The sequence below is a fragment of the Fundulus heteroclitus genome, chromosome 4 (assembly GCF_011125445.2).
Source record: "Fundulus heteroclitus isolate FHET01 chromosome 4, MU-UCD_Fhet_4.1, whole genome shotgun sequence".
NCBI lineage: Eukaryota > Metazoa > Chordata > Actinopteri > Cyprinodontiformes > Fundulidae > Fundulus > Fundulus heteroclitus.
Window position 1 is genome coordinate 1274933 of NC_046364.1, and position 24908 is coordinate 1299840.

At 45.6% G+C, this 24908-nt stretch overlaps 1 protein-coding gene and 1 long non-coding RNA gene across 5 annotated transcripts in view; both read right to left on the reverse strand.

Annotated features, from left to right (window-relative positions):
- Positions 1 to 131: 131 nt before the first annotated feature.
- On the reverse strand, positions 132 to 1512 carry LOC118562859. The gene is made up of 2 exons (XR_004930839.1): positions 1403 to 1512; positions 132 to 624 (listed from the first exon to the last, which is right to left on the reverse strand). It is a non-coding gene; the product is annotated as an uncharacterized LOC118562859 (long non-coding RNA).
- Positions 1513 to 2799: 1287 nt separating this feature from the next.
- LOC105938790 (multiple epidermal growth factor-like domains protein 11) overlaps positions 2800 to 24908 on the reverse strand; it is a 142722-nt gene continuing 120613 nt past the window's right edge. The window contains exons 14-22 of one of the 4 annotated variants that reach the window (XM_036135830.1): positions 24326 to 24472; positions 22646 to 22780; positions 14738 to 14866; positions 14322 to 14450; positions 13203 to 13331; positions 12994 to 13122; positions 11838 to 12071; positions 5633 to 5845; positions 2800 to 3002 (exon numbers count right to left, since the gene is read on the reverse strand). In XM_036135830.1, coding sequence (XP_035991723.1) covers positions 2824 to 3002; positions 5633 to 5845; positions 11838 to 12071; positions 12994 to 13122; positions 13203 to 13331; positions 14322 to 14450; positions 14738 to 14866; positions 22646 to 22780; positions 24326 to 24472 — 1424 coding nt within the window. In that variant the 3' untranslated portion in view covers positions 2800 to 2823. Of the gene's footprint in view, positions 3003 to 5632; positions 5846 to 11074; positions 11277 to 11837; positions 12072 to 12993; positions 13123 to 13202; positions 13332 to 14321; positions 14451 to 14737; positions 14867 to 22645; positions 22781 to 24325; positions 24473 to 24908 lie in introns of those variants that run through there. The other 3 variants (XM_036135833.1, XM_036135832.1, XM_036135831.1) reach the window with 3 other exon arrangements.

The following is a 24908-nucleotide window of genomic DNA, read 5'->3' on the forward strand; positions in this document are numbered from 1 at the left end:
AATAAACCTGAGGATGCAAACAGTGTGGGAAAATTAAACAGTCCTTTATTTTCCACATTGCATAATAAACATACCCTTTCATAAAGTCTTCATTTCCAATTCTTACCAATATCAATCAAAGTGAATACACCTTTCCACAAGGATTGCTTTTATTGTTGAAATCAAGACTGAAAGAACTCCATTAATTCTCCAGGTTTTTCCCAGTAAACAATCCATGTATTACCATAAAGCGGGCTGTATAAAACAAACTGGCTGATGAAATGGATGAAGCCAAAAACAGGACTATGAAAAACAATTTCTGCATGTAAGACTGTCAGGAAATTTACAACCTCAAACCTGGCCTTTTTTTTCCAGCCTAAACGGCTCCACTAAGAGCTATGAAGGACATGCTGCAACAGTTAGTGATCAAAGTAGTTAATACTGGGAACTAAAACGGTTACATATTAAGTTATTTTTAAACAAGCTCAAATCATCTGCCGTATGTTTAAAGATTACATAAAATTTTGAATTGTTCAAGTCTTGGTAGTCTTGTGATGGAAGTCGGCTTGTCTCAGAGCAGGTTGATGATCTGGTAGCCTTCCATCTAGCCCAGAACTTTGATGACCTTCACCTCATCAGTGGATGCTGGAAAACAGATATGTGTTATGGATATGTAAAGGATAATACTCCTCTTAAAGAAAAAAAAATTACCAAGAGGAAAACAAACGTTTTAAGAAAATATCTGCCCATGTGGCCAATTCCAGCTGTGGTTTTTGCCATGGCCAAACCAATTTTATTAAGTGCACAACACATATTTGCAATTGGGCACAGATGACCTCATTTTTACTTTGAAGAAATTAAGGAGTTAGAAAGGTAGTGAGATATAATCTAGATCTGCTGCTATATGCTTTACTTGTAACATTCATATTTATGTTAGAAAACGCAATTTTTAATTAATTTCCTTACCAATTTTCAAATAATCAATATCCACTCGTTGCAATTATTTTAAATTGCTTAAGAATCCGTTTTGCACATAAGCATACATGCATTGGTTTAACAGTTTTAGGATAAATTATCATTTCCAAACACCAATTTAGGTTTACACCAATAAGAACAACAGACAGTCAGTTGAAAACAACATAAAAACACATTATAATCTGTTAACAATGCATTTATCTGGGTATCCACTCAGGTACTATTTATTTGACAACAAAGTAAAGGGAGAAGCCAACCAGTGGGGTTACATTACAAAGCAAAAGTTGTTTTAGCATGGCGTTCAACCTAAGGCTAGCTTTCATGTAATTTGCTCTAAAACGTAACATGGTCCCTTACTGTAACACAGCAGTACCTTTAACTGAAATCTTACATGTTCTATCTGCAAAGTGAGCTGATACTTTTTCACCGGGAAAGCTTTTAAAGTTACCTGTGGGGTGCTAATGCTGTTAGCTGCACTGAGCTATGGTGTCACGTCTTTCTTCCTCAGCCAAACCGGCGCGTTTCAGTTTCTTTCGGGTGCGCCCCCTGCTGTCGGGAAGTCTGAACAACAACAACAACAACTCTTAATGCATCACGTGACTTTTGGCACAAATTTACCGCAGCGGTGGTGGGATTGTTTCGTACTCGAGCAGAGGCTGTTTTGTACGAGCACAGACCGTTTTGTACCCGAGGAAAACTTATAAATGATATTTTGAGTGCAAGGTTGGCGAACAGTTTGCAAAACAATTTTTTGTGTGTGAAACATATCTTTTTGTGTGCAAAACAAGTTTTATTTGTGTGCAACACATTTTTTTGCTTACAACGTTTTGTCAAGAAATTATCTCCATATGTCTTCCTCCCAATGGGGGATCCTTAGCAGACCCCCAAACCACCTGAGCTGACTGCCTTCTGACGAGGAGGATGAGTAAAGCCGGAGCGTTGCCTTCGTCTCAATGAACCGGAGCAGCGGCCTGGTTAATGATGTAATGATGTAATGTTAATGATGCAGATGGAGGTCTGCTCTGTAGGTCCATTACAGGCCGACTCAGTCCTGACCGGAAGGAGCTTTCCACGCCGGGAACCGCAGAGCTTTCAGAGAGAGAAGCTGACTGATCTGTGTGTGACTGAACTCTGAACACTTTCCCATCTCTGTGGAAACAAATCTGGCCGTAGCAGGTCGGAAACATTTATTCATGTTTGGGTTCAAAACTTTTTTTTTTTTTTTATACGAAGCTGCGACCCACAAAGTTCTGGCCGGAGCTGTTTCTACGCTGAGTCACATGACACCAATTAACCGAAACGGTAAAAAAAACAGAAAACTCTCAGGCTACTGGATCTTTGGCATGCAGGAGAACGAAGGAAGAAACACAACATTAACCAAGAATACTGAACTCTACAGAACATAAAAAAGAGAAAGTCTCATCCTCTGAATGTTTAAACAGGGAATAAGAAACGGTAGAAATAGCAGAAATGTACATATGGTGCTGTTTTTTTTAGGTCCACGCTGTCAGAACCAGGAACCGTGAGTCGGTTCTGAACGTCTCAGATGTCCAGTCTGTGGGCGTCAGCAGGAACCGAGGCAAATTTAAACAACGTTTCAGTCCCTTTAACCTGGAAAACCACAGATCTGGGTTCCTGAGCGGGTCCAGCCTGGTTATCGGATCTTTCCCCCAGCGGGAGGTTCTGTTCACGGAGGGAAACCCACAAAAGCTGCCGGTTCTCCAGCAGCGGAGCCACATTTGAACACAGTGAAGAATAAATAAAGGTTTGCTCCGACAGCGGCGGTCCAGAGTGTCCGTCTGCACCGGGTCCATAGAGTCTCCTGGTTCTGGGGGGCCAGGGGGGGGGGGGGCGATCCGGGGCGGAGGCTCAGAGCAGCGAGCTGGTGGGGCTGCCGGGCAGCGGGGGGCTGTGGGCCGGGCTGGACCGGACCGGCAGCAGGTCGTAGTGGCTCGGGATGTGGCTGTTCCTGGGAAGGTCGTAGGGGTTCTGGGTGTAACCGGGAAGCAGCGCGGCGCCGGCGCCGGGGACGATGCTGACGGTCGGTTCTGATGGACAGAGAGAGGACAGATAAGGTGAGACAGCTGGAGGAACACTGCTGCGAGAAAACTGCCAACCTTTTACATTTAAAGGTTGAGTTTCTGCCCCCTTGTTGCTTAAATCCTCCGTTAAGACAACTCTGGCCCTGAGTTAGACCAAAGTTACTCAGCTTGGATGTTTTAGGGAAACAAACGTTCCCGGTAGACACGAAGAAACAGCGATAGTAGATAGGAAACAAACTGAATGTCGTTATTTATTATTATTCCAAAAGCAGACCTGAAACACACATTCCTGGACCCGTATTCACCAAGAACCTTCAGACTAAAGGCAGCTCTAGTGACGTCACGTTTGAGATAAAAGTCATTGACTAAGGCCTTCAGAGACGCTCCTAAAGAGGAAAATGACTTTTAGAGAGTGAAGCAGGAAAAAGAGAGAGCTGGTTGGCTGATCTACCTGAACAATGGAGGAAATGAGCTCAGAAACTTCTTTAACAATCAATTATTAATATGCAGATGATATAAACTTTATCCTCCCCATAGAAGAAAATTAATTCTTTTTAGTGGCCCGATGGGTTACATGTGTGGCTCTAGCTTCGTCATTTTATGGAGGACGAATAAATAATAGAACATTTTTGGATAATCATGAATAAAAAGTGGAGAAATTTACAAAGAATATATATAAAAGAGGTTAGGAAGTATTTTTTTTATTGCACGTTAATGTCAGCAGCCTAAATGGTGATCTTGAAGTTTGTTTGCAAACAAACTCGCTTTGCTGCACGGAGCGATTCTCACTTTCCAGACTGGTGAGAAGCAGAAAAAGATGAATTGATCTGCAGCAACACGCTTCAACATCCGTGCATTAGATCCAGGAAGCATTTTATCTTTAAATAATCCTTTATTCTCCTCCCAGAGCCATAAACTGTGCAGCGCTGTTTTTTTCCACCTTTTTTCTCCATTTTCAGTCGTTTTGCCAAATCCAACGGCTTCATACGAGCAGGTAATCCAGTAAAATGCTGACAGGTGAGAACGCGTTAACATCAAATAGATGAAGCAATAAAATGACTGGCGAATAAAAATAAATAAGCAAATTAAAATAATGAGGGTGTAAATGAGGTGCGTTCAAACATTTTGATGCTGTGTGACGATTAATTTTCCTCATGTCACATTTGTTCTAGTTTAATCAGTTAATTTCTCTCCTTTGATCACCAGGAGCGCATTTGTGTTGTTTTTTCTTTTTCAACCAGAGGTGGGACCAAGTGACTGTTTTGTCTTTATCCTCAAGTCCCGAGTGTTGAATTTCTAATTTAAAGTCGTTTTGAGTCTTTAAAAATGTTGAAATACATGTTAAATGTAAATGATAGAGCATGTGTTCCTTTTTAAATCAGTATTTATCTCAAAGTGTGATGAAACCAGTGCAAATCACCATATAAAACAGTAAAATTAAACGTAACTTCAGGAACAGTCCTCCTTTGAACTATATTTTTCCAGAATATTCAGTGAAAAATGTAACAGCAGAACTTCATATTCAGACCCAAATTAAATTTACATATTTGTCTATAGCTCCTTTTCATTTAATTTTTTAAGAATCTGGTTAATTTGATTGGCTGTGCTGCAGCTCACACCTCCTCACTAACAAACATTTCCGTTGTCTCCTTCCTCAGAGTCGCTCTCAGTAGCATCTGGATCGCTTTTAATCTAAGAATCCTCAGCAGGAATTAAGGAGCTCTCTGAGAATCTTTGTGAACACGGTTCCCTGTAGTTTATCCAGTTTTAGGTCTGGAGTTCCTCACGGTTCACTGCTCAGCCCTCTTTCTCTTTAACAGCCACGTCCCTGCCTCTGATCTGGTTATCTGCTAATATCGCTTCTGATATCCAGACTTAACTGGGATTCATACCTGACTCAATCCTCACCTATACAACAAACATATCTATAATGTTCGATGGTTAGACAACTCTGCTGGTCGTCAGAAAATTTAGTAATTTGTGAATTCAATTTATCTTTTTTTTTCTGGGACATAAACAGGACCATTCCAGGTATTAAATTATTAAATGAAAGGGGTCAGAACGGCAGCTCAGTCTGGTAAAGTCTCTGAGCCGTTTAACTTTCAAAGGTTTTTCCTCAGGAAGGTCAGTCTGAGCCGACCTGAGTTCTTTACACTGCAAAAAAGGGAACTAAAGGCAAGTAAAATATTCTTAAAATGAGTGTATTTGTCCTTGATTTGAGCAGATAAAAAAGATTATCTTATTTTTTGACGCCTAAAATAAGTTAATTAAATTTACTGCACTTTTTTTTTTTTTTTTTGCAATTTTTGCACTTCAAATAGGAACAACTCATCTCCATCATCCTATTTCAAGTGCAAAAATCTTATTCCATTGGCAGATTATTTAAACTTGCTGCTCAAACTAAGGACAAACACTCATTTCATGAAAACCTTTAGTTCCTTTTTTGCAGGCCCTCATTTCACCCACAATGTTAGTACTCTGGGATTTATCTTCTCCAGCCTCTGCATGTTTTATAAAGACTGATGTGTTTCTACCAAAGGTCACGACGCATAGTTCCTGCACGTTTAATGATGAAGCAGCAGCAAAGATCGGGACAGAACCAGAACCAGAACCAGAACCAGTCTCTCCAGACGTACCCATGTCGTAGACGTTCCTGGTGGGCACGCCGCCGCCGGTGCTGATGATGGCGGCGGGGCAGCAGTGCGTCACGTGCTCACGGTGCACCGGCGACTTCATCTCCACGTAGCTGCTCTCTGAGTGTTTGCACAGGGCCGGGTGGTCGTTGATGGTGGCGTACGGGTTCTCGCTGTTCAGGGAGCAGGTGCTGGACAACGAGCCCTTCATGTAGTCTGGAAACACAGGAAGGAGCACAGAAGTCATGACCTGCTGAGCGCCGACAGCTCCGACGCTCGGGGGGGGGGGGGGGGGGGGGGGGGGGGGGAAGTTCTGGAGATCCGCTGCAGAGGAATGTCGTGGTTATGTGGAAAACATCGTCCTGCTTTCTCACTTTTAACTGAATCATTTGAACCGCTTTGCAAAAAAACATCATTCCTCCTTTTTACCACAAATCCAGCTTAAAAAATAGAATATGATAAAAATGTTTTGCCCCTCATTTCAGAAAACGAAACTCATTTAGTGTTATTACATAAATAATTAAATACTTTAAGGCTTTATTTCTTCAAATTTTGATGATTATGTTTTACATAAGATGAAAACCCAAAATTCAGTGTCTCAGAGAAAAAGAATATTGTGAAAAAGAAAGTTGAGTGGAAGGAAAAACTGCACCAGGCAGACGGAGGAACTTGGACTGAAGCTGGAGTCAGAACCGTCTGATCCGCCTTAGAGACAAGTGTCCTACCTGGGCTGAGGAGAACCAGAACCCGTGGTCCAAAGTCCTCTTTTCAGATGAAAACAAAGTTTACATTTTATTTGGTGATCAAGGTCCCAGAGTCTGGAGGAGGAGTGGACAGAACCAGAATTTTTGGGTTTTCATTCTGTGGAGCCAGAACCACCAGAATAACGAGATTTGAAGGTTTGAACTATTTCCCTCTATGTGTAATAAATGTATTTAATAAATGAGGTTAACTTCCTGAAATGTGGGACAACAATTACAGAACCTTTCCCCATTATTCCAATGTTTGGAGCTGTACTTGTTGGTTCCTGCAGTAGGTTCTGATCCGGAGAACATCAGCACACCTGCAGTTCTGACAACAGTTTAGCTTCAGCAGACGGGAGGAAGCGGCTGTTTGTTCCCCGTAACGAACAACAGGACAAACGTGACGGGTGAGTGCATCAGCAGAACACATAAAGGTGCAGGAGAAGTTCTCCCTGGAGGAGCTTGAGGGACCGATGGAGGTGAGAAGAAGAGCAGACACAACAGAGGGAAGAGTTATCCTGCAGAGACACGAGGACGCCTGTGAGCTCAGGACACCAGGCGGAGGTTCGGGTGCCAGACTCTTCACCACGACATGCAAGAGACTCTTAGACTAAAGGAGCCTTAGATGCAGCTGCTTCTGGGAAGTGTGCGAGGAGGAGGAGGCAGTCAGGAGGTCCGTGCGGCCCACGCTGTACCTCTGCAGGGCGGCTCCAGGTGGTAACTGAGGCGCCGGTCGATGCAGTAAACCCCTGCAGAGAGACACGACACAACGAGTGAAGAGAGGAACGAGGCGAGACACAAGCTGCAGCTTCCTGTCAGCCGGCTTCAGCCCAACAGATGGAAAAGTTCATGAGAGAGCCTCAGCACTGCTGCTGCAAACCGTTAGTAATAAACCAGTTAAACGTTCTGGTGAGGGTTCTCTACACTGTGTATCCAGCACCGAGGTGTTCCAGGTATGGACCTTTCTAACGGGTCGAACCAGGCCGGGTGTTCTGGGGTGGGGGTTATAGGTGAGAAGGAGAACTTTGTAGCCTTTCTGGGACCTAAACGAAAGCCAAACTGGGAGCATAATGAGGGTGGCAGTGATTTTCTGCGATGGTTTGATGTGAATCCAAACCAAAGTGGTTCTGGAGATGTTGGAGCGTTTCCAAACAAGATACTGATCCAGCGAGGCAGAAATCCTGTGTGAGTTTCTGCTGAAGGATCAGGGAGGGGTCGTTTGGAGGCCTGAGTTGCTCATCAAGTGAAAGGTGGCAGATTTAGTCATGGATGATGCTGAGCTAGCAGAGCTCAGAGGAGACCGCTCTACACCCAGAGAGGTAGCTCCAACCCTCCTGAGAGGACGAGGCTACAGAGGGATGGATGTTCAGCACACAGCCGACCAGAGCTAGCCTCGTGAGACCATCCTGATCTCGCGAGCTTTCAAGGTTTCACTCGCAGATCAGTCTGGCTACTCTCCGTTAAAGAAAATTTGGAGCCGTTCACCAAACGAACGTCCAATCAGCGTTGGCTTTGAGGCGAGTTGAGGTGTGACGCAACGGGAAGCGCGACAGTTCAGCCTAAAGAACATGGCGGCTTCAGCCGATGAAACTAGCGTTAGCGTGGCTATCGAGCAAGTTTTATCGGAATTACAGAGTATTTCTCTGCTGAGCTAACGAGCCTTTACCTGCAGCAGCAAGAGTAGCTTGGCTTGTGGTTGTGTTTTCGTCGTCGCTCGTAACAGAGCGACGACGAATCTGATTGGTTCATTTGGCCCGTCTATCACCAACATAGGCCAATCAGCTAACCAGTATTTTCGCCCCTTCCCAAAGTTACTTCAACGGAAGGTTTCCAGATGGATATGCGGAGCAAATCTATCTGGCGGAGTCAGGTAAGACCAGAGCAGGGAGAGTTGGACAATCTGGTAATTTAGATTAGTCTGTGTGTCCTGCATGCTTTAAATCTCTATCTGGTCCAAATCACCAGAATAAATGTAGCGTTCTTCACCAGACGAACTTGATGACATAGTTAGGAGGTCATTGAACCATGTTGGAGCTGGGACACTTCTAAAACCTGCAGGACACAAGAAATAAGTAATTCCCCTCTGGGATTATTAAAGTATGTCTGACACCCGGCCTGGAGGACAGGAGGTGGACGACCCTGAGATCAGTGCATCATCAGCGTATAACTGAAACCAGAGACTGCTGAGAAACAGGTTTACCGGATGGAGTCATGCATGTGGTAAAGTCTAATAGTCTTTATGTTGTTTTATGTTTCAGTTTCTTTATGAAGGGGAGGATTTAGGCATAGATGTAGTAGAAAAATCATCTCATAGGTTGATTTGTTTTTCCTGTGGAGATGTTGGACCATGAACCACTTTGGACCCTGAAGCTAAAGATGCTTTAATTAGAATGTATCACTGTTAAATGAAGCTTCAGACAGGGAATGTGTTGTTTGACATCGTTTCCTAGCTTTCCTGGACGTGGGGTTGTGTTACGGCCCGGATTCAGAGGAGAACAAACTGACCCAGATCACTGAGGTTGCAGTATGCTCTCCACTCCGGAGCGCTGTTCCTGAACCTTTTCTTCGGCTTCATCTGGAAAAGAAACCGAGAACACGTTAGCGAACACAGACAATGTTCCTGTGGACGTCTCCTGTCTGGTGTCATGAGAAAAAGTTAATAATGAAGTCATTCCCTGGCAAGCAGCTCATCTCTGAGGTTAAAATCATGCATTAATATCTGAGGGTGAAATTCACTCCATATTTGTGTTGAACAGGTCATAAAGACTTATTAACAGCTTTAAATACTCCTGTTTTTTTAAAAATCTGTCTTTAACATTTTATTCTTTTCAAGGTCAGATTTGCTTATTTAAATTTATCAAAATCCTGAAAGAAATTTGATGAAACTTTAGAAAGAAAGAGAAAGTGTTCTGACTCACATCCTGGACATTTTCTAACGTTTCAGCCACAAACTGCCGTGGATTTTATATCTGGACCAGATGTGACAGACCAACACCAGGTAGGCCAGAGCTTAAACTGGTTCATGGTTTTCAACGATGAATGGTCTGAAACGTTTGGAGTGCATTCACGTTCAATACTTTGGGTCAGAACTCTGCAGAACCTCCTCTGGCTGCAGGTCCAGCAGCAGGTCTTCTGGGGTTGGTCTCCATCGGCTCTACAGACTGAACATTTTGCAGCTCCAGCTCCGCCAGACTGGAAGGGGAACATCTGTGGATTCAGGTCTGGACTTTGACTAGGCCATTCTAACCCATGAAGCATGCATAATGTCTCTGGCTGCATGTTCAACATGCATGTGTTTAACTGTGGGGATGGTCAGGATTACGTGTGCATGTGGACTAAAAGATTTCTGTGGCTCTATATGGCATAGAGGACTTCTACACATATTATTGCTGCCACTCCTCCATAAAGTCCAGATTTGTGGAGTTTGACAGACAGTTGTCCTGAGGACAGATTCTCCATCTGAGCTGTGGATCGCTGCAGCTCCCCCAGAGTTTCCATGGAGCATAACTGCTAAAAAAATAAAGGGAACACTTGGAGTTACATTGTGTTGTTTGTTTATGTTTTTGCCAAAGAAAGATTCTGCTGTTAGAAAATTGGGACAGAATAATTGGAAGGGGCAAAAATGTTTTTAAATCAGGTAGTATGAATTCATTTCTTCCTTTTCTTTCCTTGTGATACGACCGTGTTAAGGAGGAAATATGTTGAGCGCATTGCGGCGTGTAAGCGCAGCTAAGCCGCATACGCGCATCTTACGCTTAGCTTTTCATTTCAATCAGTCAATAAATGTACACTAGAAGCATAATATGCGCGTATTTACACTATGCAACGGCTAAATTAGTCCTAATTTCAGATGCGTATACGCTCCTGTTTGGCAGAGAATAAACAAAGAAACCAACATCCTGTGTCAAAGTTCTCCACCAAAAGTCCCAAAGAGTCGAGTCTCAGTTCAGCCACAAAGTGGTAAAAGTCACTTTGTTGATGCTGATTGATGGGATTCCCTCATTTTTACTGAACTCTCTGCCTTTCCTCTCGCCATAGTTTGTTAACTAAAAGCAAGAACAAGGCGCGCCTTCTACTTGGTGCTCTTTTCAATTTTTATTTATTTATATAGCACCAGTTCCCATCACGTCATCTCAAGGCTCCTTAAACTCCATCAGATCCTCCAGGTTGGTGAGAAAGTTTCCTCTCTAAGGAAACCCAGCAGGTTGCATCAAGTCTCTCCAAGCAGCATTCACTCCTCCTGAAAGAGCGTAGAGCCACAGTGGACAGTCGTCTGCATTGTTGATGGCTTTGCAGCAATCCCTCATACTGAGCTGTACTGCAGGCTGGAACCGCTCCACGGCGGTTCTAACGGGTTGTTAAACATCTGAGCTGTAGAGGTTGGGCCTTCTGGGTATCACCAGGTACCAAGATTCCTTCTTAGTAAAGACAAACTTTGGTTTCCAGCTACAACAGTCTCTACGTTTATAGTTCTACACCAGGAGGCCCTTTGGACCCGACGGCTGCAGAACCTAACCCGACACAGGAACGTTTGTGGTTGAAACGTGAGAAAACGAGAAAAATGACTTTTGTGCTGTATGCAAACAGCGTGACCAACACGGCACCTTTTCAGGTAAACCACCCTGAACAGGCTGGTGCCGGTTCTGCAAAATGTTCCCCAGCAGATGCAGCCGAGCCGGGTTTGACCCGTTTTATTATTTCCACACCTGAGACCCTGAACTATTAGCGAGGTTCTCTCGTTTGACCCACCTTGGCGGAGCTCTTCTTGTCGGGCGTGGCGTAGTGCGCGGCGTACGAACAATGCCCCAGGGTGTGGTAGCTGGGGTTGGAGAAGCATCCGGCTGCAGAGCTGCTGCTGGGAGAGGAGTCTGCAGAGGAGAGCAGGCCTGCACACTGCAGCCCTGCTGCTGCCAAGCATTAACATCCACAACCCTGCAGGTCACCGTGGCCCACAGAGCCACAGGCGCAACGCTCCGCATCCATCTCAGTTGCTTCTGTTTTACTTCCAAACAGACAGAACCTGATTTTTACCGCTTTGTTAAAGGAATCTGTGAAAAACGGCAAACCTGACAGAGGCTGACGGACCCTGGGAGGGTCCAGCTGTCTGCCGGGTCCACTGAGTTCAGCAGCTGAGAGCAGAAATTAATCTAACAAACCAATAGAAAATGAGACGCTCAGGTACTGGACCCAAACTCAGACCCAGGTCCGCTGCAGGACCTTCAAAAAGCCTCCAGAGCGGCTGATGGAGACGGTTCTGGAAGGATTACAGGACGTCTGGATCACAGGAAGGAAACCAGAGCGCTGAGAACCGGATCAGGAGCTTTGCTCACAAACAACAACGTGTAGCAACCATAAAACATGGGAGGAGCCAGTCTGTTCTGGTCTTCAGTGAAACCCAGTTAGATCGGTTCTGATGGGTCCGACCTGCTGAGGGAAACGAACAGGTGAGACGGAGCCGGTCGTACCTGACAGCGAGTAGTCGGTGGAGTTGATGTGCAGGGAGGGCGTGTACGTGACGCTGGGGGCCTGCTGGCCTTTCTCTCTCTGCCGGTACCGGAACCAGACCACCAGGACGAGCATGGCCATGATGAGCAGCAGCAGGAAGACGATTCCCAGGACGGCGCCGGCCGACTGGCGCTCCGACGCCAGCGCCGGACTGATCTTGGTGTAGGGGTTCAGCTCCTCCATCATCAGAGCGGCTGAGGAAACGCAGAAAACGGGGAAATAAAGTCCCACTGCTCCCAGAGTGTCCCACAGGCTTTTATTCTGAAGGAACGTTTCCTGTTTAAAGTCGCCACTTTTACTGTGGAGTTGTCTTAAAATGAAACACACAGAAAGCAACAGTCTTGGTTGTAAAAAAGCCGTAAATGTGAAGGAAAGTCGTCTCGTCTCTATAGTTCTGCATTTTATTAAAGATCAAACTGTAATAATTCTGATATTTAGGCTAAACTCAGACGTCCTCATGTTTCACCCTGGAACACGTTGTTAAACTTAAGGCCTTCATGCTCCACGTAGTGACAGAACCATGATTCCTCCACCACCGTGCGTGACAGAATGAGGTTCCCTCCAAAGATGTCCATCTGTCCATCATGGTTCATCATCTCTGGTCTCCTGGTCCTTCCTCCAGAAGCAGCTCTTCTAACCTCAGTCCTGCTGCCATCTTGGTTCTGGAGAGAAGAGGCTTTCTCCTTCAGCCCTCCAGCAGCCAGACTGATTCAGGGTCATGACCTTTGACCTGCTGTCTGAGGCCTGCAGACTCTGAGGTGGAGCTCCTGGTCTTCTGGTCATTTCTCTGAGCTTCCCGCTCTGACATTGGGCTGAACCTGCTGAGATGTTCTCCTCCTGGAATAATCTTCCTCTCTGCAGGATGAAGGACTCACATGGTCTGGAGATGACCTTTGACCCCTTCCCAGGTTGATGAGCAGCAACACCTGCTTCTCTAGGGTCATTGCTGATGTCTTTCTGATGTTGCTGATGTGAGGTGACCACTCTGCAGACGATCAGCTAATCTGTGCGTTTGTGAGAAGTGACGTCTCTTTCCTTCAGAATGAAAACCTTTTTGTGTGTGGTAGCTGATCTGAACTAAAGGTTGACGCTGATTAAATCTGCGTCACTCCTCACCCTGGTCACAGCGGATCCCTTTGAAGCCGATGCTGCAGTAGCAGGTTCCCGTCACGTAGTCACACGTGGCGTTGTTCATGCACTCGCAGAGCTGCTGGCAGCCGTAGCCAAACGTTCCCGAGGGACACTCTGGAAAACAGGAGCCCAGGTCACACGCGGATCCTAAAAGAACGGAGAGCTGCTGGGAACGGGGCCGGCTGCAGACTCACTGAGCTCACAGCTGGGCCCGATGAAGCCCGTCCTGCAGGAGCACTGCCCCGTCATGTGGTCGCAGTCGGCACCGTTCTGGCACCGGCACACCTCGGCGCACTGAGAGCCGTAGAAACCCGACGGACAGCCTGCAGGGGAACACACAGGAGGGGAAAACGTCTGCTGGGGTTTTCAGACCATTTCTGGGATCCGGCGCTGATCAGGCGTGACGTCAGGAAGGAAAAACTACGACAAAGCGGGACAGAAAGCTCTGAAACAGGGCGTCGGTCCAATGTTCATGCACTTTGGTTCAGTCGGGTTTTAGAGCCAAAATCCACCTTTCTGAATAATAAAAGAGGACGTTTGTCTCACGCTGTTTAAATGAGAAATTAAAACTCATTTTTATTAAAACTGGCTGAATGTGAACCAAACGTTAACAATAATTCAGCAAATTATTTAAAACGGTGGAAACTGAAATACAATCTGCTACAATCACAAATTATAAAAGAGGTCTCCAACTTTTGAGATCATTGTGTTCTCTGGTTAAAGTATTCACACCCCTCAACTTGGCATATTTCCCCTCTTATTAGGATCTTATGTGACAGACCAACGAAGGAGGTTCATAACCATGAACTGAAACAGATTTCCAGCATTTCTGATACTAAACTAAACCCTCCACACAGCATGATGCTGCCACCGCTGTGTGTTCTCAGGCTCATTTGGTTTCTTCTGTAGACTGAAGATTGGAGTGTAGGGGCATGAGAGAGAGGAGAGATAAATAAAAAAGCATGCCACACTTTTCAGATCTCATTTTTCTGCCACTTCAGAGCGTTACATTTTTGTTGGTCTGTCGGTGAACTGCAGTGAAATTTGTGGGTTGAATGTGGAAAAGGTTCAAGGCGTATGAATACTTTTGGAAGGTTCTGTATAAAGCGCAGTGCTGAGCAATAACCTTAAACCAGGAATCTTTATTTTTCTGGAGAACCTCTCATTAAAATTAGCAGAGCTTAGACTTTTCAACATGTTTTTATGAACATGCAGTTTAATTCTCTGCCACTAGATGGTGGTGTTGTTCCGTGGGTCTGAACCAGTGTGTGTGTGTGTGTGTGTGTGTGTGTGTGTGTGTGTGTGTCTCCTACGCTGCGTGCAGGACAGCCCGGTCCACCCGGGGCTGCAGGCACACTCTCCGTCCGTGGCGCTGCACTCGGCTCCGTTGTGACAGTTACACGGGTGGACGCAGTCTGGACCCCACGATCCTGCAGGACACGCTGGCAGAGAGATGGGAAAGACCGATGGTCCATGTGAAACCCATTTCTCACTGAGGGATGCTTGTTTAACTCAGACCTGCGATGCATTCAGGCGCAAACGGCCCCTAAACTCAGGGGATCTAAAACCATCTCAGGTAAACAAGGAGCCTGGAGTTAAAAGCTGAGCAAGCTTTCAGCCAACAGATCTTCTGCTGAGTTTTCTGTCTGTCAGTCTGGGACTTTTCACCCAATCTAGCCCTTAAACTCCTGCAGGACAGCCGGGCTGCCGGGGACCGTCTCTGTCTTACGTTTGGAGCAGTCGTCTCCGATCCAGCCGGGGTAGCACTGACACGAGCCGTCCACGGGGTTGCAGGTGCTGTTGTTGGTGCAGAGGCAGGTCTCAGAGCAGGCCTCGCCGTACTTCCCACTGGGACACACTGTGGACACGGACACAGCCAAGTAAGTCCTGGAAGCTTAAAACAGCACAGAAACATCACCTTATACCGGCTTTATTAAAACATAACACCTGACACAATACCGCTTTTATTAAAACACGGTCCCTGAAATCAAAAGAGACGTTTAATTTATGCAAGAAGCAAAAGAACAGGAATGCTTTTTACAGATTTTAATAAATGCATCACTGGGCGGTGGCGCAGCAACAAGCAGGTCCTGGGTTTGAATCCCAGCCCTGACTCTTCCTACACAGAGTCTGCATGTTCTCCCGGTGCATGTGTGGCTTCTCTCAGGGTACTCCAGCTTCCTGTCCAAAAGCATGACCGCTGACAGGGACTCACTTCTGGACGGATCAAATGTGGCCAGTTGTGGTTGTTTGTGTGAAATAAAAAGGTTCGGACCTGATGAGTTAAAAAGTTTTAATGCGAATTAAAAAGAGTCGTGCTCAACCTTTAATTGAAGGTCTTCATTCAGAAAGTACTCTTTAGAAATAACTTCCATGTGTTTGTTTGTCTCTCTTTTAATTGGCTGACTCCAGCAGACCTCCAGTTGTTTCTGACTCTTAATGATTTAATCGGTGGTGAGAACCGGCTTAACTTTCAAATGATTAAAAAGTCTTTCTTAATGGTCTCAGAACTGATGTGGGTCTAAATTCCCTATCGTTCATTTTCTCCCTCGTCTTCCTCTGGTATTCAGGTGTCTTTAATGGGTTTATGACGGACATTAACAGACAGAACCGGGTGCTGAATAACAAAAGCCTCTGTGGTTCCATCCAGAGGTCCAAACAGGAAGACCTTCTTGTTCTGCACCAGTTGCATCAGTTGAAAACCCGCATGCTGCACAGAACCTGTAAGCTCTGTGAAGGTCATTTCCAGGAAAGTTGCCCATAAATTCAGGCAACTTGTGGGTTCAGGCACCAATGCAGTTTAAGTTCTGGAAGGTTTCAGGAAATTAAAGAGTGAATTCTAGGAAAACAACTAAGTTTGGGTAAAGTTACACAGTTTCCAGAAAACTAGCCGATGTGGTCTGGAAAAGCAAGCTGTAAATTACAGGATGAGTTATTTCAAAGTAACACGTGTGTTCTGATTAAAGGGTTAATTCTACTTTATTTAATTTTTGAAAACGTTACCTGTTAAGCATCCTGTACGTTCTGTGAAAGTTACCTAAAAGTTTGTGCAAATCTAACTAAGTTAGAAGGACGGTAAGTTAGTTTGGTTTAGTAAGCGGCGTGTAAACAGGAAAGTAACCTAACATGACCTGTAGGTTCCAGAAAAGAGGAGGATGGATACGGGTCTCATATATCTACCCACATTTATAATCAGAATACAAAAAGAATAATGATCCCAGATTTAATTAAATTTCAATTAAATTTTTAAATAGCGCCAATTCATGAAACATGTCATCTCGAGGCACTTTACAAAGTCAAAATCAATCATATTATTCAGATTGGTCAAAAAATGTTCTATTTAAGGAAACCCAGCAGGTTGCATCAAGTCTCTCCAAGCAGCATTCACTCCTCCTGAAAGAGCGTAGAGCCACAGTGGACAGTCGTCTGCATTGTTGATGGCTTTGCAGCAATCCCTCATACTGAGCATGCATGAAGCGACAGTGGAAAGAAAAACTCCCCTTTAACAGGGAGGAGAACCTCCAGCAGAACCAGAACCAGGCTCAGTGTGAACGCTCATCTGCCTCCACCCACTGGGGCTTAGATTTAATAAAATTTATATGCAAGAAAAAAAAAACTTAACCGCATACCTGACCTTGGAGAATCCCACACCTTCTTCCTGTATTGTTTTATGACCAAAATGATCAAAAGCCTTTGAGAACATGTGGGTTCAGTACAAAGCTTGGGGATCTGGACCGGCTCACACCCTCCGGTCTAAAAAGGTTACCATGCGTCAGTCTTTACCCATAATGCAGCAGTGCTTTTCTGCAACCATAACAGTCATGATGGCGGCTACAATGAGTTGTGAACCTGGACAGCTGGCTGGCTAAGAGCTAAAAACGAGCGTTTAACATCTAAATGCAAGAAAAAGACCCACAACACTGAACCGAGTACCTGACTTGGCTACGATGTCGCTCACCACTGCCAGCGTGAGAATGGGTTCAGAAAGCGCTCTGCAAGTTCAGGACTCTTGTAGGTCAGGCATATGGATTAGCTTAGTAAACAAGAAGAAACTCAAGTTTTATTCTACTTAAATAGAAAAGAGGCGGCCCGATATGAGATCAGCGCTCCTCTGTAAGGGGTCTGTGGACAGATCCACTCTCTGTGGCGCTGCTAATCCCGCCAAGCAGCAGCTGATTCATGCAGAGGAGCTGTGCTGGTCAAACTTCCTGACAATCGGATCTTTTTAGGGCTGCAGGAAGGAAGCAGCCGACGGTGACGCGGTCCCTCTAGGTCAGAGTTTCCTGACAGTTTGAGGAGAATTTTCTGGGTTCATCAGAGACACAGAGTGACGTAAAACATGTTTAAACCGAGTTAATGAAGCCGGCGACCAGCAGACGCCCCGTGAACAGCCCCTCGCCTCTTAATTACGCCGCTAAAACTGTCCTGATCGAGCTCATGTGTGATGTGTGCGCTTTGATTCAAAGTTTACTGTCACACGCTGCATAGTGTTACGTTAGAGGAGGGACTTCATTAGAGCCGCTAATGATGACTTTCCTAACAGCCCATTACACAGAGGAGCTGGTGGCTCCACTTCCAGGCAGATCAGAGCGAGCCTCAAACGCTACACCAGCAGACGCATGAGAGATGAACACAGAAGCAGAGTAAACAGTCACTTCCTGGGTTCTAACGAGTCAGGACCAGAGGTTCTGCTGGTTTGACAGAACCATGATGGAGGAACCATGATGGACAGAACCATGATGGAGGAACCATGATGGAGGGAACGTCATTCCAGCTGTAAAGCTCGGTGGTGAAGGAATCATGGTTTGTTTTTACTCTTCAGTCATTGAGTGGATCAAGATCTTCTCTGCGTTAAATGTTAATCCATCTGTCCTGCAGCTGAAGCTCGGACCCAACCGGGTCATCAGCAGAACCATCAGCAGAACCATCAGCAGAACCATGACCCCAAAACGGCAGCAGATCTGCAAAGGTGGTGAGAGATCTGTGCAGAACCCTCAAACAGCTGAAGCACCGCTGGAAAGAAGAGAAGATGATGAAGGAGAGTCCGGCAGGAGGTGCCTGCTGAAAGTTGGAGGAGCTGCTGAAGGAGGTTCTGCAGGTTGATGATGGAGGTTCTGCAGGTTGATGATGGAGGTTCTACAGGTTGATGATGGAGGTTCTACAGGTTGATGATGGAGGTTCTACAGGTTGATGCAGGAGGTTCTACAGGTTGATGCAGGAGGTTCTACAGGTTGATGATGGAGGTTCTGCAGGGGGATGATGGAGGTTCTACAGGTTGATGCAGGAGGTTCTACAGGTTGATGATGGAGGTTCTGCAGGGGGATGATGGAGGTTCTACAGGTTGATGCAGGAGGTTCTACAGGTTGATGATGGAGGTTCTACAGGTTGATGCAGGAGGTTCTACAGGTTGATGATGGAGGTTCTACAGGTTGATGATGGAGGTTCTACAGGTTGATGCAGGAGGTTCTACAGGTTGATGATGGAGGTTCTACAGGTTGATGCAGGAGGTTCTACAGGTTGATGATGGTGGAGTCTTTGGAACCGGTTGAGCTGAGCTCTAAATCATTGTTCGAGCTGCTGAGGATCAGACGACGTTCTCGGGTCGTGACGCAGAACCTGTTTGGTTTATCATGACTTGAAAAGCAACATTTTTGCTGCCTGCAGATCTGAAAGCCTGAAAAACGTCTCCAGGTTCTCCTGAACGTTTCTGTTGTTGCTTCTAAACGTCTGTAAATGTTCTCATGATGTTCCACAGACGCCGTTTCAGAGGAGCTGAATCTGCAGGCCGGTTCTGCAATAAGCTCCCAGACTGCAGCTGAACGCTGAGCTGCTCATGTTAATTGGTAATAATCATAAAACGGCGCAGAGCGCATGAATTTATCATCAGGCTTGTCAGACTCCACAGTATCTGTGTCTCAATATTTTATTAGTGTAACTGAATATAAAAGAGGAAGATTACATCCTGCAGCACCGGGAAGTTCATTTCCACCAAACAGGCCGGCCTGCAGCCTTCTGCAGCTTCTTTTCTGCTTTCTGCAGAAATAAAAACACATTTCCAACCTGAACTCTTGCTCCTCTTGTCTCCAAACATAAATCAGCAAACTGCTGCGTTTTATGGGACTTTCACAACCTTCTTGTAAATGTTTAACAAGTAAAAACCCACATTTACTCTCAGATTACAGTAACTTCTCACAGTTTTACACTCGTGGTAAAATCTTCACAGTTGATCTGGATCGGTTCTGTTCTTTTTGAACCGGGACCAAGTTCAGATATTTAAAGAGTGGATGAACGAGATTTTAAATCCTCTCTGAATTATTAGGCTTCGTGTTTAAATGTCTCGCAAGAAATAAAAGATTATTTCTGATGGAGCATTTCCAGAAACCCACTCAGACTCCTGAACCACTCTGTGGTGGATCAGCACCAAACGTCCCTCCGTCAGGATAAAAGTCAAAGAAACGACACGCGCTCAGGTATTTACTCCAGAATAAATAAAGATCTATAAAATCTAAAATAAACATATTTGTATTTTTGGTTGAATTGCTGTAGCCGGGCCGTTTTCAGCTGGTTTCAGCCAAAGTTCGTACTTCTTCTGCTGCTCCCTCCTGCCTGTGAGTATTTAAAGACTAAAGCTGCATAAAAATCACATTGGCTCCAGCAAAAGTCTCTTTAGTTGCCGTGGATTAAAACCAGAGGAGCACGGCGTGATTTTAGCGTCTTTGTAAGGAGGTCACGGCACCTCGGGTGGTCCGAGCCCATCTGCTCGGAACGATTCAAAGTCCGGCAGAATTGGAGACGGACTTAACGAAGTCCACGTTCATCTTTAATGAAGATGAATATTTCACGGCACAATTTTCTGCTGCTGGCTCTGAAACTGACCCCAGGCCAGCCGCAGACATCGCCAGAGAATTAGCAGCTCTTTAACCTGCAGAAAGGAGCGCATGAAACAGGCACCGGCTAAAAACAGTTTTTAAGAAAACGAAGATGTTGTCGCGCCGATGCAGAGCTCAAGGTCTGGGTTTCTTTCATTTCTAATGAGATGCAGACACTAGATGACCGTGCTTCTGTGTGCAGCACCAACGTTAGCAAGATGTCAGGGTTTCCCAACAAAAGGCTTCGTTTGTGCAACAGTCAGGAGGCAGAGAACTTCTTAGCAGCTGCGAATGCTTCAGCTGTCTAACAAAAAACACTGATTAAAAAATCAATTCTGCTGCACGGACAGGATAATCAAACCGCGGGTTCTGCATGTAGAACTCGCCGCGCTGCAGGAGAACAAACTAAACGTTCAGCGACCGAACAGCCGATGGGTTTTCTGCAGATCTAAAGAGGAAAGTTATGAAAAACTGCGGCTCCTGGAAGGATTTTGTGTGGCCCTCAGCTGCAATTCAAGAATCTCACAAATTCAGCCACACTGCGACCCAATAAACTAAAACCATCTTAATATGGAACGGTTTAGGGGCAACAAAGCACCTTTCATCCCTGCTTTCATTTGAAATTCATTGTTAGGAAAAACCCTGAAAATTTTAATTAAAGGGGAAATAAAGGGTGATTCATGTTCGGTTCTTGTTTCTGAGAAGAAAAAAACTTTTATATCCAAAAAATGGAAATAATTCAACCTCCCACATTACGAAACGGTACGCCTTTCTTTGAATTTCTATCTTTTAACTCTTATCATGTTGACAGATCCACACATGCAGTCGTCCTGCTGAGGAAGGCCATCTCTGATCCCTTTTCTACAAAAATCTGACTACTTTGTCTCTTTGTTAAATACCACAGGCTGAGTTTCTTGCTAAAAGAGTAAAAAAATTAATTCAATAAAACAAGTTTTTGCATTTTTAACAGAGGAAAGAAACTTGTGGCTCATTAGTACCTTCACCACGGCGCTTTCAGCCGTCATGGCTGGTAGTCTGGACACCACAGCTAAACACTTTCATATTTCTTAAAATGATCTTACATAAAAAAAATATTATCTTATTATCTGAAAATCTTTTATTTTGAAACAGACGCTTTTATGCAGATGAGGTGATCTTGAGAGTTAAAAGCGAATGCATTTGAAGGCAGAGGTGTCCACCCACTCATGTTCATTAACAGTAATTTTTGTTTTTTAACGGTTTTATGGAGGCTCAAATGTTTACATACACCCCAATTTGGTTTAATGTAGAGCAATGTAGTAAAACTACTCCTAAAAGTCCTTTTCTTTTCAAAACGTTACTCCAGTAAATGTGAGTAGTTACCTCCCACCTCTGGTTAAACGTCTCTAGTGAGTAGGACCTCCACCAGATGACTTTCTGTAGGCATCACCAAGCTTCTGGCCTCATTCCCAACAGCAGGGTCAGGCTTCTTCAGCCTGAAAGCATCACATTAACTCCACCAAAGGTTCTTCTTGTTTCAGCGTCCGAACAGCTCAACCTTTGTCCCGTTTTCTCCAGAAAACATCTGGCTTGTCCACGTAAACGGCTGCCAGCCTCAGTCCAGCGTGAAACAGTGACCTCTTGGTCAGCACCTTCTCAGCCCAGGTCCTGGTGGACATGGACGCCGGTCGTCCAGCGGTTAATGACAGGTCTCAGCACATCTTAACCAACTTCCTCTCATCTGAGGAGGATTTAGTCGTCTTTGGACCTCGGCACAGACCTGAGTAACGTGTACTGCCATCCAGCTGACTGACCTGCAGTAAAATTCTCCTTAGAGGTTTGCAGAATTGCAGATTTATCCTGTCTCTGGACCTCCTTGCTCTGAGTATCGGTTGGCTGGTCCACTGAGTGCTGGAAGTCGACATGCTGAGCCTCATCCAGGTAAAACCTGAAGCTCATCTCATGCAACTACCTGGGTGAATGGATGTAAATGCTGGACCTTTGGGATCGGACCCGGTTTTTGTTGGTTCCTAAGTGGAAACAGAACGGCCCAAACTGATCTAAGTTAAAAGGCTCAAACTGAGCTGCGGTCCTGAACGAGAGGAGCGGCTGGAAACCTCTGACTGACGGTGTAACTCTGATGATTCTGGATCTGCTGCAGAAACTTTAGAACATCTCGTTAATTTCTGATCCAGAAATGAAACAGCGTCCGAAATTAACCTCCTGATTCACCGACAATCAAATGTTTTACCAGCCAAAGTAATTCTGACTCCTGCTAAACATCTCCACATAATCCCGCTACGTAATTAGCCTGAGCTAAACGCTAGCTGTTAGCTAACAGACACGTAGCTGCTGTCTTTCTCGCCTCACATGTGCGAGTTACTGTTTACGTGAGCTTTTGTTGTGTTACGAGCTGAAAGCAGAGGAAGATAAAGAAGCATCCATTCACACGATGACTGAAAAACACGATTTATGTTTAGGTACAAACATTTACTCGCCATGCGGCAGCTAGTCCTCTGACATTTAACGGAGAATTTACTCGCATTTGGCGTCTGGAAACATGTTAATGCATGCATGTGTGGTTGCATTATGGGAAATGTAGGAGTCTGAGGAACCAAAAGCCCACATGGATCTGCTGTAAATCGGGTCTATTATCAGACTGGTTTCTGCACACGCTCAGAACTTCATCCACCCTAAAAAGGACTTCAGTGACTTCCCTCAGATTATTTGTTGGGTTGTCACTGAACTGAAGGAGACAGACGGAGCGGTCTCTGGGATGGAGAACTGACCTTGGTTGCAGAGGGAGCCAAAGAAGCCGGAGAGGCAGTCGCAGCGTCCGGTGACGTGGTGGCACGCCCCGTTACTGTGGACGCACTGAGGACACGACTGGCTGCAGCGAAGGCCGTAGAATCCAGCGGAGCAGGCTGCGGAGGAAACAGAGTCGGCTGAAAGGGCAAACTGTGGGATTAATAATTGATCGTAAAACATCCTGTGTGTTTGTGTGGATCCGAGGTTCTGGTTCCTTTGGGTCATCCTGTTATCTCTGCTGGCTTTGTTCCTTCTTCCAACGCAGAGCCGCACTCATACGTCTTCCTAAAGCTTTTAATTTGCTTTAATTGATGTTGGTCTAAGTGGCGAGGAGACCCTCGGCAGGCTGCTCTCCTGCTTCCCTCACACTACAGCATTCTCCTAATTAAGATAATTGCTTCAACTGTGAACTGCTAAGTCTTAAATCTCCCACTTTGGTCCAAAGAGAGAAGCTGAAGAAAACAGTGAACGATTCTGCAAGCAGGTAAAACGTCCAGAGATCAGAACCTGAAGGCCTGCTTTGGTTTTAAAGACGGGAAACTACGACACGTTTTGCTCCCAGAGGGATTTTCTCTGCATGAGGATTCCTCCTGTCTCTGGAGCGCCACGATGAAGATGAGGGGAGGAGCTGAACCCCTGGGAATCCTCAGGGAGTAAAAGCAGAGGAGACCACGAGAGAAGAGACTCGGGTCAGACGAGAAGCAGAGAGACAAACTAAGAGCAGGAAACAGGGAGAGCAACATGAACCCGAGCAAACAGGAAAACACAAAGAACAAAATAACGTCAGCACAACGAAGCCAAAGACGCCGACGTCTGCAGAGGTTCTGAGACTAAAGACAGTGTTTCATGTAGGGTTCAAGAAGTCCTGAAGGTGGGAAACGATAAGCTCAGAAAGTCCTCCATGAGAGAAGACACGCTGCGTTGGGTCTTTGGTGGTTAACGTTCATGGTTTCCTCCCAGTCCTGGACCCTCCTCTTCCTCAGCCGGGCCTTTAAACATTGGTTTTCCATCGTCTTGTTGAAACATGCATGAGCATCCCTGCAGAGGATGTGGTCCAGATGGAAACAAATGTTGCTCCAAACCCAGACCACAATCCCACCATCACAGCTGCAGGGACTGGATGCTCCTTCTCCACCAAACATCTGGAGAACCGACCCATCTGGTCCATGATGGTCCATCTGGTCCATGATGGTCCATCCCAGAAGCCTCTGAGCTCAGAGAAGCTGAACCTCCTCTGAGGAGAACATCAGACTTCTTCTTTGCTCAGTGAAGGCTGGGAACTGTGGATGTAGAGCTGGATGAAGGTTCTCCAGAGTAACCCCTGCTCCATGAGGTTCTACCATCAGCTGATGGATGGAGGTTCTGGATTCAGAACCATCTGCTGGATCAGACGTCACAGCAGGGCATGAATGGCTTCACGTGATTCTGTTCTCACCTTCTAGGTCTCATTTACATCCAGCATTTCATGGAATCGTCTTTAGGTCCAAATCAGGAGACAATGTTGCGAGTTGAATTCCTGGATTTAGATGCAAGCATCTTAAAAGGAGTTCCAGAGAAGAAACGTGGAACGTTCTGGGCTTTTACTGCAGGATAAAATGCAAACTTTGGAGGAACATTGCATTGTGTGCATGCAGGCGTGCGTGATTAGAGGGTGTGTTTACTTCTCCTGCAGTTGGTGCCGCGGTACCCAGGAGCGCACATGCAGGAACCGTCCTCCGGGGAGCAGGAACCTCCGTTCTCACAGGTGCAGCTGTAGGAGCAGTTTGGCCCCCAGAGGCCCTCGGTGCAAACGCTGTCGCAGCGCACACCTGCAGGGAAGACACACATTTGGCGGTAAAGACAAAGACGGATAAACTCTGGCTGCTCGGCCGGTGTCGGATCAGATGTGAAACAGGAGGAGAGGAGACGCTCTCATCTGCTCTCATCTTCACGCTGAGGGATTCCTTCTGTTGTTCAAACACCATTAAGAGGCCGTCAGTGTTTCACACACACCCAGAACTTTAATCGACTCAGAAGTCCACAGAGCATCGAGCGCGGATCAATCCGCCGCTGAAAGTAGTCCTCAAACAAGCCTCCTGTTAGAGGGACGTTTGATGAAAGGTCCACTCAGAGGCTGAGTCACAGAGAGCAGAGCAGACTAATGCGCTGTTTCAGCCCGCTAATGGGAGATAGGGGAGCGGGAAATCATTTTTTAATGGGGCTTCAGAAATTTTTTATTTATTTATTTATTTATTTATTCGAACA